At 33.0% G+C, this 20,934-nt stretch overlaps 2 protein-coding genes across 2 annotated transcripts; both read left to right on the top strand.

The window, feature by feature from the left end:
• The first annotated feature begins 102 nt into the window (after positions 1-102).
• On the top strand, positions 103-14,899 carry LOC113397296 (epoxide hydrolase 4-like). The gene is made up of 6 exons (XM_026635589.2): positions 103-360; positions 10,379-10,503; positions 11,262-11,374; positions 11,564-11,732; positions 12,375-12,526; positions 14,468-14,899. Exons 1-6 carry the CDS (start codon positions 160-162, stop codon positions 14,731-14,733), a joined length of 1,026 nt encoding a protein of 341 aa, XP_026491374.2. The 5' UTR covers positions 103-159; the 3' UTR covers positions 14,734-14,899.
• A 1,675-nt stretch (positions 14,900-16,574) lies between these two features.
• LOC113397302 (FGFR1 oncogene partner 2 homolog) lies at positions 16,575-20,409 on the top strand. Its single transcript, XM_026635595.2, has 5 exons — positions 16,575-16,760; positions 16,835-16,969; positions 17,203-17,454; positions 17,887-18,015; positions 19,305-20,409. Exons 2-5 carry the CDS (start codon positions 16,835-16,837, stop codon positions 19,416-19,418), a joined length of 630 nt encoding a protein of 209 aa, XP_026491380.1. The 5' UTR covers positions 16,575-16,760; the 3' UTR covers positions 19,419-20,409.
• Positions 20,410-20,934: the final 525 nt, after the last annotated feature.

Here is a 20,934-nt window from a genome sequence, read left to right as displayed (position 1 = left end):
AGTGATTAACGGTACTGATAAAGAGAACAATATATTTAATTAGTATTTACTATCCTCCGTCGTTATTCCTCACTTCATTTATCAGTGGCAATTGGTATTACTTTTAGTCAGTTAGGAGCGCAACTCCGTAATCGTTGGTCGTCTGTCGTGTAGTCAAACATGAGTGTCGTGACGATATGTCATCGTTTCGTTGTAGCAAATGCGCTAACTTTATTATACACAGCAAAAGCACTACTGGGTATTTTAATTAATATTGTTATAAATCCTTTTAAAAATCCATGGGCGAATAAGTTAAATTTAGTACCACCGTCGAATCTCACGGATCCAAAATATGGTGTTCACAAGTATATCAAAGTTAATGTGAGTATTTCATTTAGCGTAATTATTTTTAGCTACTGTTAAGTTACGATATAAAGTACACATAAAATTACACATAATATTTATATTTCCCAATCTACTACTATATGAAGTCGAAATCAAAGTCAAATAAAAAATTGGTATAGCCCGTAAATCTATCATTGCTAGTGCTCCTCTCCATTTAAGGAGAAGATAAGGATCTTATTCATACTCTAATGCCATAATAGGATAACCATGTCTCAGATTTTCATCCTCAGAATATTCCTTTAAATCGCGAAGCTTGAGATGTAAACGCAAATTATGGAAAGAAAATTCAGTGATGCTTGCACGGGTTTGAACCCGCAATCTTTATTTAATATTCACGTGGTCTTACCTCTGATCATCTTAAAGAAGATACAGATGTTATATTTATAGATAATATTATTATACGAAGCCTTTGTTCGCTGTTATAATTTCTTAGGACCAAGGTCCGAGACCGTACCACGAATCCAACTTTTTTTTTAGTAATTGTAAAACATTGTAATAAAAAACCTAAGTGGGTTATTCTTCACTTTTAGTGCATATTGTGCTTTATTATTAAGTTGGTTTAATATTTGCATTTTTAGAAACTATAAGTGTGTATTGTGATATATTTCATAGTTATTTATTTAATTATATAATCACGAATTGGAGAAGCGTTAACGCGTTAAGATGCAGTTTGCTTCCTTCTTACTGTCCTCTTGCTTTTTTAGAGTTTATATAACGTACTTTACTATTAAATTTAATATACTGGTTGTTGTCCGCGGTTGCAATCGTGTTTTTGGTTGGTCATCATGCGTTAGTTATAAAAATGTATCTATGTCCTTTCTTTGGCTTCAAGCGTGGTTCATAGCAAATCATCAAATTCGGTTCCGTGGTTTGGCTAAGAAAACGTAACAGACAGACAGACAGATTTACTTTTGCATATATAATATTGGTATAGATAAATAAAAAGGTTAAAAAATCGAAATATCTAAGCATTATATATTTAGTATTTGAACTATAAAACGCTTTTATTAGCTTCACTTGTAACTATGTATGTAAGAAAATCTTGTTGATGAAATTTTGCTCACACTCTGATGACAATACATGACTCGTTAAGAAACGTCATTACAAATACAATATGGTGGCCTCCCCAAAATGGTGGACTGGCTGTTTTAAATCCACCCCTATGGTATAGATATCAAATGAAAGGGTTTACTGTCAGGAATACGAAAAAAATTGTCACGTGACTTAAATCCAACATGGCGGACATCCAAGATGGCGTTAAAAACATTTTTAAACTATTATTTTTGGACAAAACACTCCATTCGTAATTTTTAGTGCGTGCTAAAAGCGTGTTTTTTAGTTTTTTAAACTATTATTTCTTTAAGGAAATAATAAACCTAAGAAAACACTTTGTAGCATAGGTATATTCTATATATATGTGTTTTTATTTTTAAATGCAACGGGTTCGATTCCTAGCAGGAAATGTTTGTTTCCATGTTTTGGAATCCCTCATAGATTCGGATTAAGCCATCCTCGCCCAGCTTAATCATTCCGCATATATAAAACAGACACATAAAATCATGCAAAGTAAAATAAAACTGAATATAAAAATAATTGTCTTTCAATTGTTAATAATATATATATTTTTAGGACGTTCTTTTATAAAACTTCAACTTTTATTTAAAGATAGTTTACTTATTCTAAAATCTTAACAATGAAGGAAATCAATAAAATAAATAATGATAAATGCATTTAAAAAAATTGAGGTACCTATTTGTATTGTTCTGTTTGACGTGGCCTGACTTTTTAATCATTCGTATCCTAACTTTGCACTGTGAACACTAAACATTTTGACAACAAAAAAAAAAAATCAAATGATATCTATTCATATCAAAATTCTTTATAATTCAATTATTGTACATACTTTCTTTCATACTTCTTACATACTTTATGGTTTTTATGGTTGGTAATTTTGCAAGAATTGTACATAGTTATTATTTGTAAGAGTTGTAATGTATGTGTGTAAATAAAAAAAAAATACATTAGTTGTATTGTCTATTCATGGGCTTCTTTCATATTTAGCATATGCTTGCGACATTGAAGCGGAGGTCAGTGACATCTACAACAGACCACACAATCAAGTTAAGAATAATTAAATTTGATGGAGACTGCGTCGGTGGTATTGTTTACTACACGTGTGCGATTTCTAAATTAGGTTTTTTGTACTAATATCGCTTCGTTTCACTAATATTTGTGTTGTCCTGCGTTGTTTCTTGTGTATTACTTGTTGTGAGGTAAGTGTTTCTTTAATAATTTAGTAGTTGGTGATGGAATCTGAGGAGCCCCCGGATGGGGGCGAAGGTGACTCCATAAGTCATGATTTTGTGATGTCTACTGATACTATAATTAGAGAAGACTCCAAAAAAGTCTTGAAGGCTGCCAAACGCTCTTAAACCGCTGCAGAGTGTATTCTAAACAAACGGGATGCTTACTCTCCTCCTACAGCTTCAATTCAGCACACATTCACACTCCCCGAATTAAGTGGTACTAAATTGAAGTATAACGACTCCGATCAAGGCCCTTTTATTGTCCACGCCTGACGAGTGGAACCCGATCCATCAGCTGGTTATACAATTAGCTTACTTAAATTTGCTCAAATTATTTACAGAAGCAAGGTCTCTGGTGTTCTCAAGGGAGGAATTAAATCAGTAGGACACAACCGTGTTGTTGTTGAATTTGAGAATGCTTCTTCTGCCAATAATTTCATTGACAGTCCATTGTTCCAGGAGCTTAATTATAAAATAATTATCCCAGCTTTTCACATTACCCGAATGGGTATTGTGAAGCAAATCCCCATCGACTGGTCTATGGAGGAGTTCCTTAGTATTATCGAATGCTACACCCCTGGTTGCCGGGCTATGAAAGCAAGAAGGCTGAACCGTAAATCTGTCACTGATGGTAAAACTGAGTGGTTACCTACTCAAACAGTTGTTGAGACATTTTTAGGTCAAACCTTGCCTGAGAGAATCTTTTGTTGCTACACTTCACTTACAGTAACCCTTTACTCCCTTCCCACTATCCAATGCAATAATTGTTGTCGCTTTGGGCACACTCAAGATAAATGCAGGTCCAAACCAAGGTGCTTTATGTGTGCTCAACCTCATCATGGACGTTCCTGTCAAGTACCCCGTAGTGAGGCTACATGTCTGTCCTGCTCAGGTCCACATCTGGCTATTCACCCCAATTGCCCAGAACATATACAAGAGACAGAAACAAATAAAAATTGTGATGTCAGAGGAAAATATCCCATACTCTGAAGCTGCTCTCCGTTTTCGCCCTACCCGTCGCTCTTTTGCTGACTCCGCACGCTCTTCTCCCAACTCTATGTCCACTCCCACTCGCCCTACGATGAGCCCTCTCACTACAATTTACGAAATCTCCAGCTCTTTAATCCCTCCTGTTTCATCCCAACGGAAAACTGTACTTCTCAACCAACGACCTCGCCTTCCCCTTAGTAAGGGATTCGTAAATCGATAGTAAAGAATCTCACTCTGCCCTAGTTAGTTCTCCAAAATCTTCCCAGCCTAATGGCTGAGCTCTTATAACTTCAGATAATCATCCTAGACAAAATCCTGAATTATCCGATATCATCCAACTTTTGTCACCAAGCATAATATCAGTTTACCGTACACTGTCACTGAAAAACTTAACCAGTTCACTCCTAATTCTTTTAATAAAAATGGCGACAATTTTCCAATGGAATTGCAAGAGCATTAGGCATTAAAACATGAAATTATCTCTCTAATTATCTCCTACCGTCCTCATATTTTGGCAATTTCGGAGATATGGTTCAAGCCGGGTTCACGTTTTCGGGTTCCTGGATATTCATGTCTTCGCGATGATCATGTTAGTGGATGGGATGGAAGTGCCCTTCTAATTAAACATTCCCTTATCTATTCATTGATTCCTCTCCCTCCGCACTCTCCATCTTTCAATATTGTAGCCGTCAGGGCTATAAATACAACCTTCGTGTCAATTTATATTCCTTCTCCTAATTCTTCCATTATTTCTGAATTAAGCTCTATCCTCTTAACTCTTTCTATCCCTTTAGTTGTTGTAGGTGACTTCAACTGCCATCATACTATGTGGGGTTCCCTTCAGTGCGAGTACCCTTCTGCTCACCTCATTGATTTGTTTGATAATAATAACCTTTGTTTATTAAATGATGGCTCGCCTACTAGAAGAACTTCTCCATCTCAGAATCCCAATTGTGTTGACTTGTCCTTAACGTCTCCCAATCTGGCCTCTCAGTGTAACTGGAAGGTATTATCCTGCTCATATGGTAGTGATCATCTCCCCATTCTTATCTCCTTATCCAATAGTGTTCCTGTCTCGCCTATGCCATTTCCTCCTCTCTTAAAATTTCGTATCTCGAAGGCTAAGTGGGCAGAATTTCAGCAATGCGTTACAAGCCAGGCATACCTATTTCCTTTAATAACTGTTGACAACTTTTTACAAACTTATAATGATTTTATTTCTGCTTTATTAACTTCGGCCAATCAATTCATCCCAAGTAAAAAGTCTCCTAAAGATTTTATTCCTTCCCCCCTTGGTGGGATTATCAATGCACGGAAATCATCCGCAAACGGGATGGAAGAGGTCTTTATGGAATTTCCGTCTTTAGAAAACCACTTAAATTTTCAAAGTACAAATGCCAAATCAAAAAGGGAATTATCCTTTAAGAAACGTAAAGGCTGGTTTCGTTTCTGTGAAAGTCTTTCTCCCCGAACCCCTTTTTCACTTGTTTGGAAAAAAATAAAAAACTTCCGAGGTTGTTTCAGTGATGGTATTCCTGTTTCTAACGATCCTTCTGTCTGGCTCTATGATTTTTTGGATTGATTGGCTCCACCTTTTGTTCCTCCTGAAAATTGTTTTCCTTCATCTTCTCCTTCTCCTTCCTTCTTCTTCCTATGATCGAATGGATGATCCTTTTACATTTGATGAGCTTTGCTCTGTTTTAGACAATCTTCACGACTCCTCCCCTGGTATTGATGGTATTCCTTACTCCTTTTTAAAGAAATGTTTTGACTGTTCAAAATTAATTTTACTCTCTATTCTTAACTAAATTTATGAAACTGGGTTTGTTCCGGAGTTATGGAAACATCAAATCATCATTCCTATCCTTAAACCCCATAAAGATCCATCCCCATTCTAAAGATCCCTCCTCCTATCGTCCTACTGCCTTATCGTCAGTTCTGGCCAAAATTATGGAACACCTAATAAAAAATAGATTGGAATGGATTCTTGAAAGCAGGAATATCTTGCCAAAATCGCAGTTTGGGTTTAGAAAAGGTATGGGCACGGTGGACAGCCTGAGCGTGTTCTCTTCGGAAATTCGCCTGGCCCTCTCAAGGGGACACCATCTTATTGGTGTCTTTCTTGACGTCACTTCAGCCTATGATAATATTCTCCTCCCGCTACTCAGGCAGAAAATGCTCCAGCTGAGTCTTCCCGCGAGGTTGATAAATATCATATGTAACCTTTTCATGCAACGCTATATTTCTGTTCGAATCCAAGGTACTATGCATCCCCCAAGAATAGTATGGAAGGAGTTACCACAGGGCTCGGTTTTAAGTCCCATTCTCTATAGTTTATATACTTCTGAACTTGACTCTTCTTGTTCATCCGATTGTAACATATTACAATACGCAAACGATATAGCTCTATATTATGCCTCAGAATCTATCGACGATTGCTCTGTTCGCCTTAATTCTGCTATACAAAATCTTTATATCTGGCTAGAGGATCATGGCTTATCTCTGTCCTAAAAGCTCTGCAGTGGTGTTTTCCAGAATAAGATTGATACCGGATGTTGATATTGTTCTGGAAAATGAGACCATTCAAGTAAAAAATAATGTAAAATTTTTGGGGGTATTGACAGATGCCATAAATATAATTAATAATAATAATAATAATCAAGTTAATCAAGCAGCATATATTTTTAGGCATTAAATTTTTTTCCTTTTTTTAGATAAAAATCAGTTATAACTTTTGTTTCAAAATATTCCTGAGTAATATCGAATTTGAATAACTAGGTAACATAAACGATTTTTCACAAAAACTACCATAAAGTTAAATTAAAATAATTTGATAATGAAGATTAAATCTATACAAAATTGAACTGGTTTATAAGTTAGACTTCTAGCAATCTTAGAAATATATCTTTTTTTTTTACATAATAGATAACATGTTTTTGATATATAATTTAACTTTGACATTGCTCATAAATAGATATGAATTAATATTACAAAATTTTCGATTGATCTTAATTATATCCGGTTAGAATATTGGCCAAAATATTATAAGAGTGTATAATGGCAGTAGAATTGTTGCAAAAACAGGTTCACAATAACCACTCCCCGGAAAAGTTCTAATTCCAGAAAGCGGAACGAATTACGTGTCTTTAGTTTCAGTTGAGTATTACTGTACTGCACACTCGACTAGACGCGTTCGCTAAATGCTTACTTAATGCATGTGTGAACAATAAACGTGCTTGCAATAATGAGCTAGAAAAAATGAGACGGCAAAATTCAAAAACTTAACATTGACAAACGGCATTTAGAAAATAGCTACATAGAAATGCACCTTGAATAAAGAACATTTTGATTATGATTTGATCAACGTTTGCGGTCCTTCAATAGTTTAAATATTTTTTTGTTTCCATTATATACACACCAAATTAAACTAAGTTGAAACACAACTATCATTCCTCTCACTATTTTTTATAATGCAAACGCTTTATCCAGCAACGCATAATGACAACTCAAGCAAACCCGACTTCGCTGTAAAGACGCAGACCAAATAAGACAGAATTACGATTCAAGATTTGAGAGTCATAGTTTATGTGACATCATCGAAATCGAGCAGCCGCCTAGTAGCCATTCTGAAGGCCATTTTTTATACACCTGCGAAATGATGTTTGGACTATCAGATATCTTTGAGTATTTTTATTACAATAGATTTAATTAGATCTTTAGATTATACAATTATGTGTAATTAAAGTTACAGATAATATCCTATTTTATCAGATAGTGTTGCAATCAAAAAAAAAAATTCGAATTTAAAGTCAAATTCAAAATCTTTATCCAATTCAGAAGTACTTCACAATACTAACTCCATTGCCAAAATCTTGTACAGTTTCGGACAAAAATTGTAATAATAAATTTTTGGTAAAAGGTTTCTGCTGGGGAGGTACTGACTTTTCAAATATTATTATTATTTTCCAGTTTGAACGGTGTGTGAAAGTGCAACTATAGACACAAGGGACATAACATCTTAGCGCCCTACTATGCTATGTATGGAATTATTTGTTACAGCGCGAATGTCTATAGACGATGGTGACCATTTAACAGCAGTGGTTGGTTTATAAAACAAAATCAAATCATCAATCAATACATACATATACATATAATAAAATTGGTGTGTCTGTTTGTAATAATAAAATAATCGCTTTTTACTAAATTAATATTTATGTATACTCGGTACATTTATCAAAATAACATTTTGTACAATTTTGGTCTGTCAGTCTGTATGTCTGTTTGTTCCGGCTAATCTCTGGAACGGCTGGACTGATTTTGACGGGACTTTCACTGGCAGATAGCTGATGTAATAACGAGTAACTAAGACTTTTATTTCAGAATTATATATAAAATATAAATAAAGTCACGATGCAATGCCCAGATAACTTAAATTGTCGCGGGCACGGCTATTAATAAATATAAACAAACCTTAGTTTTTGTATACCATGGTATTTACTAATAGCTAAGCTGTATTTTTTTTAATGGCATATGTTGGCGGACGAGCATATGGGTCATCTGATGGTAAGTGGTCACCGCTCATAGACAATGGCGTAAGAAATATTAATCATTCCTTACATCGTTGTTGTTGTTTATTTGGCTTTTTTCTTTTTTTCTTCACTTTTCAATAATTTTGTTTACATATGTACATTATACCTATTTATATTTGTTCTTCAAATGGTCTGGAAGCATTTTTTATTCTTAACTATCGACCCGCCCGGCTTTGCACGGGTGCAATGCTGATAATAAATATTCTACAGCATTTATTTATATACAATGTTCACAGTTTCTTCACTCACTTCAGATCTATATTAAATACACAATGTATTTAAGGTAATTTATTGGATAAGGATTAATGCTGTATTGTTTAAAATCGCTTCGTAAAGAAGCCATTATTTCTGGTAAAATGTAATTTATAACAAATGGTTATTGTGGATTATCCCTTTGAGATAGTCATATACCATCGCGGACTTTTTTGTAGACCTTTTTAAGGTGTACAATACTGTAGTACATCGCATTGAAAACGCTGGCTGAACACTAAGAGATAGTCTTAGTGTTCAGCCAGCGTTTGCAATGTAAGCGCAAAATAATGTGTTTATTTACGACATTAAATTAGAAACTTCTGAAATTGTTAGTGTCTTTACTATATTGTGCATGTATTATACACATAAAGCTTCCTCTTGAATCACTCTATCTATTAAAACCGCGTCAAAATACGTTGTTTTAAAGATCAAAGCATACATCCCTATGTACATCTGTCCCTACAGACAGCGGGAAGCAATTTTGTTTTAAATACTATGTAGTGGAGTGTGTTATCATCCAAAAAGTCATGAGTTTTATTTTATCGAGTAAATTTTTATTTTTTTATTTTCACTATTAAAATTTTTCTAGGATCCTGTTATCAAACCAGTAGGATTGAAATACACATTTACAAATACTTTTGAATACATATGTATTCCACTAAGCGAACTGCAAATTGTGATTAATCATTGTGATTTTTTAAAATATTCATTAGATTTTCCACGCGCCATTATTTCCGCCAATCTCGAATACAAGCCAACCGTGTAAAAATACTGTAGTGCTCAAGTGTGCGAGCTGAGACAGATGCATTCTCGATTCCCAAATTTTCATTGTCCAAGGGACGACAATCCGAGTTACTACTGCCACGGGATGTGAAACCAGGATCTAAGTATCCCCTGCATCTAAACACTAGACTAACGAGTTATTTTTATTTACGATTGAAGATACAAAAAGATATATTATATATATTGAAGCAAATAGAATTTTCTTGGTGGTAGGGTTTTGTGCAAACCCGTCTGGTTTGGTTCCATCCACACATGACTTACTCTACCAAGAAACAGCAATGCTAAGTATTGTTGTATTCAGGTTTGAAGATTGAGTGAGCCAGTGCATCTACTGGCGCAAGGGACATAACACCTTAGTTCCCAAGGTTTGTCGCGTATTTGTAATTTGAGAAATTATAGGAAGTGGTGACTACTTAATATTGTGTAGTCCATTTGCCAGTCCACCTACCTAGGTATATGACATAAAAAAAGAAGTTTGAAAAATATATTTAGAGCAACGGATAAAGTAGAAAGTACAACGTGTGTTTCATATATTTATTAATAAGCAGTGCAAAACTTGATCCCTCATAACCCCATTATGACTGCATTCGAACTACTTTCAGAGAGAAAGGTTGCTGTTTTATAAGAAAATTCGAAATGTTACTCGATTCTTAGACTAATAAATAAAATATTTAACATTCCAAGTATTTTTGATTTTAATAATTATCAACTTATTTATAGTATTTAAAGTTACAGCAGTTTTCGTACAAAACACGAAACAATTACATTCTACCTTCAATCGACCATTAACGCGAGTTGCATTAGTGCAGCGTGGTTGAATTTAAATTTTCTCATCAACAGAAGAGGTGGTCTTTGCCTAGCAGTGAATCATTTACAGGCTTGTATTTAAATGCCAACACGCGATACATAGAGAATACTTCTGCTTTTTACTTGTAAAAACGTTAAATAAAAAAAATTTGGTAAACTGAACATAATTGACTTCACAGTGGAAGCTTTTGGTTATTATAAGGTCTTTCAGGATTTGATTGGAATAGAATAATGACTATCGTAATAAAAACATTGTTTTATTTTCAGGATATCAAATTGCATTACGTGGAGAGCGGTGACTCTTCCAAACCGTTGATGCTGTTCTTACACGGTTTTCCTGAGTTTTGGTATTCGTGGCGGCATCAAATAGTACATTTTAATAAAGACTATCGGTAATATAATTTTTAAGTCTAATTTATATTTACTTATGTAATATACTTGGCGTTAGGGCTAAGTGCAAGCCCATCTGGATAGGTACCTAAACTTTTCCCGCTAAGCAGCAATATTGTTGTGTTCTACGTTCAGCTGATTAAATACACTGCACGAAGAGTTAATGAGCCAGATAAACTACAAGCACAAATGACATAAAATATTGGTTCCCACGGCGTGTTGTCGAGATAATATTTATTTCTTACAATGCTAAAGTATTTGGACAGTAGTCCCCACTTATCATCATGTTGCCAGATCACCACGCTCTTACCAATATTAAATAGAAAATATTTGTTACCCAATGGTAACAATGGATCCGTGGAATAGTAATTAGCATGAAGCTGAGAAGTTGGGATACCAATAACCTGCGATTGTCTCACCTTCAGACTAATAAAACAATTGCAAGAATTTCTTATGTTTTATGCAAGAATATGGATTCTATTCCAAAAAAAAGGCTTGATCTAGAATTGAGTTCATATAATAAAATGACGCCACTATAGACCTTTAATTATGACACGGCATTTTGTAAAAGAGCATTTCTTGATGAATGGATTTAGATATATCACTTACATTAGGTATGTCATAAAATATTTATATTATAAATATTAATATGCCGAAGTGTAGGGTAGTATAATCATGATTGTAGCTGCGAATCCCGCATCAATAATCGTTTACAAAAAGCAAATAAGTATTAAGTATTTTACTATTTGGGAATTTTTAGAGTTGTTGCCGTGGACATGAGAGGCTACGGGGATTCCGAGAAACCTGACGGAGTTTCTTCATATAAAATAGAATATCTTGTTGATGACATCAAAGAACTTATACGTGCATTGGGTAATATTTTGAACGTTATGAAAATATATTTTAATATCAATAACTCACCGGTATACGGATCGCCTAGCGATGTTGTGGTCGTATTTTCGATCCTGATCCATTTAAGCTATTGTCGACCCCTGATATAATTTAACTGAAAAATGTTGCTTCTTTTGATGTTATTTTATAAAATATTATTAACTGTTCCAGGTCATGAAAAATGTATCCTGGTATCTCATGACTGGGGCGGAGTGATTGCTTGTAAGCTCCGTGAAACTTATCCTGAAGTTTTACATGCTCTCATTGTGTTGTCGAGTGGATCTAAAGATGTTTGGTTTCGTCAAATTTGGTCAACGAACGAACAGAGAAAGAAGTCGGGGTACGAATTTATTAATAGTCAAATTATTTTACTTAATAAAGTATACATGATATGGCTTTATTTATTAATGAATATAAAATACAGATGTAATCTGTCAATTACCTAATAAATCAGTGCGGGTCGAGACATTTTGACATCTGAGTTTCTTTCGCCGGTACTTCTCAGTTCAGGGTATTTTCTTTTCCCAACCGGTGGTGGTGTTTAATTTGACTATCAATAAGTAAGTGTAATGCTTCTATTTTGAATAAAGGAATTTGAGTTTGAGTTTGCTGAACAGTTCTGTGACAGGGCACTGCGAATGTGAAATCTGCGCATCTTCATACTCCATGCGAGTTGCTCCTAGCCATGTTATATTGTGTTCCCGAAATAAATGATTTATGATATAACTCCTTTATTTTACTGCCAAATATCTGATAACAATTTTGCTCACATCTAAAACGCCATACTTTAACTTTTACGCAATTCAATATGAATATCACAGATTCCTTAGATGATTAGACCAATGATGTCATGTCAATTGAAGGTCACGGTTGTTTATTTATCTTTATTCAGTCATCGGAACTAATTATAGGTACTCCATATGTGTTTATAAAAATCTTTACATTGTACAAAAAATTTACGTGTATAAACTTTTTTTTCCAGATACGTGTTTATGTTTCGAGCACCGATAATACCAGAGTTGTTATTGCAGATGAATAATTTACAATATTTAGATAGTTTAATGCTCGTTAAGGGCAAAGATACTATTACTAAAGAAGATATTGAATGCTACAAGTATTGGTTTGGAAAACAAAGTAAGTGTACAATATAATTTAGCAAAAACTATAAAACGGATTTTCATACGGTTTTTAGTAAAGGACGGATGAATGCGGAAGGTTTAGTCTATAATTTAATGTGATAATGATTGTTAAAGTTGTTAGAAAAATATGCTTAGCAATAGAGATGTCCATTATTGTAAACCCTTATTCTAGCCGTGCCCTTATTCTGGTAACTAGTCTGATAAAACAATACAAAAAATATGGTTAGTTTTCTCGTGTAAAATTCTCATAAAAGCCCGTTATTTTGAAACATTTACAGATAACGATTAATCTGAGATGCTACGATTATACGCTATGATTTTTAGCAAGTAGGTGATCAGTTGTTAGTTTTAATTATCTCTCAGTTAATTTATTTTAGTTTAATCATCAGACCGAATATAATTGACAATGTATGCTGATCACATAGCTTATATAAATGACCTGCCACATCTCCTAGGTGATAAACTCGAGATAGTATTGTTTGCTGATGATACTTCTTTAATTTTTAAAATAAAAAGACGTCTTTTAATATATGACGATGTAAACAATGCTCTCTCTGAAATAGTAAATTGGTTTAGTATTAATAATTTAATGTTAAATAGTATAAAGACAAAATGTATTAAATTCACTACTCCCAATGTAAGATGTGTCAAAACGAGTGTACTTTTAAACGGGGAAGCATTAGATGTTTTAGAATCAACAGAGTTCCTTGGTATGACAATAGACTCTAGGCTCCAATGGGGCCCCCATATAAATAAATTAGCGAATAGACTCTGCTCTGCAGCTTATGCGGTAAAAAAATTAGACTTTTGACTGATGTGGATACGGCTCGCCTTGTGTACTTCAGTTATTTCCACAGTATAATGTCGTATGGCATCCTACTCTGGGGTAATGCAGCTGACATTAATACTATTTTTGTACTGCAGAAGAGGGCTATTCATGCAATTTATAACCTGGGCCCAAAAGATTCGTTAAGAGGTAAATTTAAAGAAATTAAAATAATGACTATCGCTTCTCAATTTGTTTTTGATAATGTTATATATGTACGCAAAAACATAAATGATTTTCCCAGAAATTGTGACGTACATTCTATTAACACTAGGAACAAGAATAAACTTGTTACTCCAAGTACCCGATTACACAGGGTTAGTAACTCTTTTTTGGGGCAATGTATACGTTTTTACAACAGGATCCCAGAAAACGTTCAAAATTATTCAATTATAAAATTCAAAATAATCGTTAAAGAGCGTTTGTGTCCTAAAGGATATTACAACACTAATGATTTTTTAGTTGACTGCACACCTTGGGAATGAAATGATCGCCTCCAGGCTGCTACAAATAACTAAAATATAATTATCATTGTACATAATAATGGTTAAAAAAAAATATATATATATATATCCCGCTGAGTTTCTTTCGCCGGTTCTTCTCAGGTCCAAGGTGCTAAATTCCGAACCGGTGGTAGATTTTTGACAAGACAATAAGCAAGTGTAAACATTTCTATATTGAATAAAGATTTTTGACTTTGACTTTGAGCTAGCGATGTTATTATTATTCATGCCATTGTATTACGAATGCAAGTGAAAAAAATACGTCTAATAAAAAAATAAGCAATTTTTGTATTGATCTAAAGTTGGTTTATAAATAATTTTGCTTTGTAAAAATTGTACGGATGACTTAACTTGATGACTTTGCGCAAGCTTATTTTAATAGGTTAATTCAATATTCTACCGTCAAAACGGAATAATTTATGATTGCAATGTAATATAGGAAAAACAAACATCATCACGGTAGCATGCGATAGCTTGCCTCCCGTGATTCTCCCCTCAAGTCTTACACGGCAATAAAATATGCCCAGTGGCGATCATTTACTAATGGTGGTTAATGGCAATTGTCCTACATTATAATTGAATAAAAATAATTTTGTATTATTTTCAGCGGGTTTTACAGCACCTCTCAATTATTATCGGGCGAATTTTTCTTACTCCTGGGAAGAAAATTTGTATGGAGAAAATGTACCGTTTTTATTGGCCATCGGAGAGAATGAGAAGTATATAAGTCATTCATCTCAAGATTTAATGAAGACGAGATATACAACTATAGAAACGACAACTGTCGAAAAAAGTGGGCACTTCATGCAGCAAGAGGAACCCGAAAAAGTTAATAAGCTTGTTCGAGATTTCTTGCAGAAGTACAAACTCTAATGAAATATTAATTGTATTTAAATAAAACGTAAATGTTTACTTTTTAATTTTGTAAAGTTCTTTAAAATGATGACATACTTTATTGCGACATAACATCTTCCTGTATCAAAAAACTTGATGTTAAATTAAGATTTTTTAGTATTAGTTTTAAATAAAGTTTTTTTTTTATTTTCGGTTGAATTTATTTTATATTAATTTCCAGTACTATGCAAGTACAGTTGCTATGCACATATATAAATATATAAATGCCAATACTCTTGATGTTTGTAGATATACAATGTAATGGTACAATACAATGCATTTAGTACTTTAGTTTTCTTTAGGTCAGTATTCTATTTAACTATGAATCTTATATACTTATCTATTCTTACATGCTTATACTGAGTCATATATAACTACATTTATAACTTCAACGCAGTGGCATACTAACAGGGGGGTGGAAGGGGCGGCTCGCCCTGGGCCTCCAGTCTTGGGGGGCCCCCAAGTGCATCTGCGTTCCCCAGATCAAATCCTAAACAAGACTTTAAAAATGTGCTTAATAAATGTAATAAATAAAGCTCTACAGCCATCTAGACTTTTTACGCGGCACTAATGTTCTTTTAACTTCTTAACGCGTTAATACGCTGGAGGAATCCACGTCTTTGTAGCGGATACTTCCCCAGGAATCCCTGAATGAATGAAGTGCAAATAATTCACTCTTACTTACATCTACATTCACAAGCAAACATTCTATTTACGTCGAAAAATAAAAATTGGCTCGTTTAAAATATATTTAATTTCATTACGTTGATATTTAATAGTTTATTAGTGTGTTCTGATATTTTCGCGAACGGATAAGATTTTTTTCAAATTAACATTAACTATAAGTATCAGTACTATAATATAATAAGTAATAAACAAAATAAAGAATATTTTGAGTATAGATAACTAGAAAGCTATGTTACATGCTATTTTATTGCTTTTCTAATACTTTGAGTGTGGTAAAGTAACGCTGATGCGTCTCGATATAAAAGTCAAAGCTCGCCAGATTATATAGAAAGTTTTTATAATATTATGTTACCAACCCGCTTTGTTTGGCATAAATATATATAACAGAAGAAGTTTTTATTATGAATCAAAAATCGACTTTACTACTACGAACAGTAAAGAAAAATTAATGTCGGTTTAGTTCAGTTTCGCTCGCTTCTGATTTTTTTTGTATTCATTCTAGCCAGTTGTATGGATTAAGAAATCTCCTAAATATATTAGTAACGCGTATGACTCTACTATAATTATGGGTAATTTATTATCTGTTATATCTGGTATTTAAAGCGTTGGTCATGAAAGGGAATAATATTAATAATAAAATAAAAACTAAGAAAAGAAACAATATTTTCAACCTAGCTCTTATTTTTAAAATAATAGAGAAGAGTCTACTTGCGCATACTTTAATTAATATATAAACATTGAGTGTGTATACTCAAAACAAATAGCCGCGCGATACTGTGCAATAATTTACGAATATATGATATAGTTTTGTGTAAATTATTTGCGCAGCCAAAACGCTTCAAGCGAAGTATTGAATTGACTGATTTTATTTTTCGACATAAATACTAATTAATGAAAATTTGTTTAATCTATTTACATGAAATATTTCCTTTTTTAAAAACTTCTTTATCTGTTTGTGAAAAAAGTAACCTTACATTCACTTTTTATAATCTTTGTAAATGCTATCAAGGTCATGTCATAAATATTATCAGGATAAATAAAATTGACACATGAAACGCCACTGAACTCATTCTATCTTTCTCACACTAAGGTATCGCCTTATGTAGAAGAAATTTCACTTTGGATGTGAAGGTCAATAAAATTTGTACTCATAATAGTCAGCTTCTATTGAAAGCTAATGGCTGCCGAACTCTATTCACGAAACAGCTGATGTGCATCGTTTGGGGTTTTTACTTACATTTAGTGACCTTATCGAGTAAACTCAATAATAATTATTAGATGAAACGTTACTTGATTCATTACATTGTGTGGAATTCAGGGTTTGTGCTTTCAAGGTTTATCAGAAACATTATTCCATAGAATCGAACATTTTGTAGATTGTTGGTCTTTTCAGATGTCACTGACCATACAACAAATTATTTTGGACGCTAAAAGACTAGCTGGCCGTCTCAAAGAACGTGAGACAGAAGCCGATACTCTGTTGACTGAAACTCAAACAGCCTACAGACAAATCTATACAATAAAACAGGTGAGGACATAAGCACGTACTTACTGTCACCCAATATAATATTTTGGAACCAATTATTGGTTGATGTCCGGCTACCTGTTTTTGTTATATTACGACTGATGTATTAAAGGAAGAGAATTAAGTTAAAGTAATTAGTGGTGATTGCAATAATATAGGTTCAATCATTATCTTAGTACATAACGTTTAAAAAGTTGACTATATCTCTAGTTAAGTTAACTTCTAATTTTTTTTAGTACAAAGAAGAAGTGGATACCCTTAATGAGTCATCTCGGGAGAGACCAAGGGGGGAACTTGTAGCAAGTATGGAGAGAGAATCTCGATTGATGAGGGATGTTCAGAGAGAGAATGGAGAGTTGAGAGCTGCTTTAGAAGATCACAGAAAAGCTCTAGAACTTATCATGTCCAAGTATCGACAGCATACTGAAAAAAGAATATGGGAGTCGAGGATAGACTTTACAGCAGCAATAAATGAAAAACAACAGGAAGTATGTAGATTGAATCATTACTTGAATTTCCTTTTAATTAAGAATTTTTGTAAGCAGACAACAGTTGCAATAGTTATGATTTAGTTTAATACTTGATAAATCATTCATTTACTTGTGTCGAAAATGTTTATATTTATTATATCAATCCAAAAAAAAGAATTTGTTTAGGTCACTTGGCCCTTTTCGATATTTGGGAATGTATTTGCTGGTTGATTGGTCTCCCATCATCACAAAGCTTCTTGCACTAAGTACTGATAACATTACTGGAAATACTTTGCACAAAATCCCTTAGTTAGGTCTCACAACACTTGAAACAAAGTGTTAGACTTCTCTGTTAGTAACCATACAGCTTTAACAATAAAATACTATTGTAATACTGTTGCTAATTTTATCTACTCATAAAAATAATATTGTCATTAATTCTTTTTTTAGTTGATTCGTCAACAGGCGGAGAGAATTAATGAGATGACAAGCATCATGTACAAGGCAGTAAATATGGATGAAAATGGCGAGTCCAGAAGAGAAGAAGAATTATACCAAAGGCTGATTACTGAAAACAAGGTAAATAGTACTTTTGCAAAATGTTTCAAATGCTGTTTTCTTTGAGATCTGTTGGAAATAATTAACAAAAACAACTAAATTTTTTTTTCTACAAAAATATATGGGACCAAGTGGGAAAGGAAAGTCAAATGGTGTTGCGAAACCAAATTAAAAATCTTTATAATATAATTAAGAAATCTAGATACATACTAGAATCTTTTTAGCATTTCAAAATTTAATTAAGATGTCAAGTTATGATCTTCATATGCTACACACACATTAAGTTTACAATAGGAGTATGACCAGCAGAGTGACTATTTTGTGCTGAGCATTAGTGGCTCAGCACAAAATAGTCACTCTGCTGGTATTACTCCTAGTGCTGGTGCTGCTGAGCATTGTGTAATCTAGTTGGTAAACTAACATAGTATTCCTTGTGACCGATACTTCTTTTTTTTATATTTATATATTTACCAACATTTTCTTCTTTCATTTGGTGCCCCTTCAAATAGCGAAAGTTAGGTTTCATGTTCATGAAGAGACAATTATTTACAATAAACCTAGGTGTTCATTTAACTATTTCAATAAAATATTAGGTGCCAAACTAATTAAGTAATTTCAATTATATTGCAATTATATCTACCCCGAGAAATCTGATACAAAATATTTTAATTTACATAAAAAGCTTAAAATGATTATTTTAATTTGAAGGAGGAAAAACGATTGACCTAAAATCAAACTACATTTTTTTATAAATACAAAAGTGACCTCTTTTTATAGTTTTTGAATTTCTTAACACCTTTAATTTGTTGGATGACATTAAAAGAGATATCTAAACAAAAAATGCTACAGAGTATATATTTCGCTCTGAAAATATAATTATAATATAATAATTCCTTATTGTTATAATATTTATTTAAATACTTTATTATTGCTTATAGCTATCTTTCAGACAACTTTTGGTGATAGGAGCTAAGAAAGAAAACTAATATGCCATGATGTAGGTAGACTTGAAAGCTGTGTCTGGGTTTTAAATGTGAGAGTTGCAAAATAGCTTAGTTTGATAGGTTGATAGGCAATCGGAAGAGAAAAAATATAAAATATTTTTATTTATTATACCTATCTGAAATCGGTTTTACTACAATTAATAAATTATTCTTATACATATTTGTTCACATCTTGTTGATTAACCTGAAAAGTTATCTTTTCTCATTATATCTCAATGAGAGTTAATTGAATCTCGCTCTGTTGTTGATATATTGTGTCAAATTTCATAATTGTTATTTGCTGACAAATGAAATAAATTATTACAGGGCCTTCGGGAAATGTTGAACTTGTCGAGGCGGTATGGATCAGATAAGTCATACGGACCACCCATGGAGGACAAGGATGTTCAGACCGACGGGCCTCCACTCTCAGGGGCGTGACGCCCAGCAGTGGATCTCTGCCGCCTCTGAGCATTGGCCTCAGGCCACCAACTCCCTCACCCACACATACCATAACTCATCTCCCTACACATGTGAACTGTTCTCACAGACTGCTATCCGTGTACATGTGTTACTTCTTAATACCTGGTGTGCGGACAGGGTGTACAATCACTGATGACGGTCATCGTTCCAGTATACAACTTATACTTTAAAGTTACATGCAGATTTTGGATTCTAGGTCTTTTGACAGCCTGTATCTTTCATATTTCTTATATAAAAATGTAACTAAATTACAATGAATAAATATGTATTCAAAATATAAATTTATTGTCATATATTACTATTCCTTCATTGGTTGTATTGATGTTGAATATTATAGACAAATACCTATAGTAATTGTAATGCAAAGTAGACTTACAGTATTTCTTATGATGTTATTGAAGAGTGCAAATTCAGTATGTGTATTAATTCCTTTCATCAAGTTATATAAATAGGATTAGCGCAAATATTCATATTATCCAACTATTACTTTTTGTTTTGTATATCTTTGTTTTAAGTGTTTGTATTATAGTCCAGGAGCTAGTGATTAATTTCTACCATCAATGTTCAATCAGAAATTTAGCGACCCATAATTGGTAAATGAATCCCTGGCTCCATGGTCGTATTGTCCTTAACACAAGTTTAATTATTAAAGCTGTTTTGCTGCGAGTTATGGCATGGACCAAATTGTTAAAGATAAAAGCACATAATTAAAAATAAAATGTTATTATTTTATTAGTGTCGAACAATATACTCATAGATTGATTAAAACATGTTCATAGAATATTTCCCTCATCTATGTACAATTATTAAAAACTCCATAAGTATTATGTTAATTTTTTTGATGTTTTGTACTTTTAAATATTTAAATTTTACACAACTTCTAATTATGTGATAACGTTAATAAATAATTGCATAAACGACTATTTTGAAAATTTATTGTCATTAACTTGTGTAAGATTTTAATGCATACAAAATTTTAATTACAAAAAATTTTCTGCTACTTAACAGATACTATTTTGTTTATATCAAAAAATGTTCTGGTATCTACTGGTCAATACTCTATCTAATATTTTTGAGACCATCAGTGTGAAAGTGGCTTTAACTGATTTTAAATTTATTGTCTTGTTATATTTTAACAGTATTTGATTATAAATATTATGAATAGTTAGGCTGCTTTATCGCTGAAGGCCAAAATTCAATGCTCGAATATTCTATTATTAATAGATGTGTTTTAAGTGTGCCTTGTATATCTTATCCATTTCTTTTATTAAACACAGGCTGCGAAAATGTAAAGACGAATATGTACTTACTATACTTTTGAAGGGGAAATAAAACATTAGGATATTGTATTGAATTTAAAACGATCCTATTTCTAATATTATCTCTTTCGAGAGCAGGGCTCACAGGTTAAGGATGCTTATAAATCTATATTATAATATTTCGACTCGACTTAGATGCAATGTGAGTCAACTGT

This window comes from Vanessa tameamea, chromosome 3 (assembly GCF_037043105.1).
Source record: "Vanessa tameamea isolate UH-Manoa-2023 chromosome 3, ilVanTame1 primary haplotype, whole genome shotgun sequence".
Taxonomy (NCBI): Eukaryota; Metazoa; Arthropoda; class Insecta; order Lepidoptera; family Nymphalidae; genus Vanessa; species Vanessa tameamea.
This window is presented reverse-complemented; position numbering and strand designations above follow the sequence as displayed.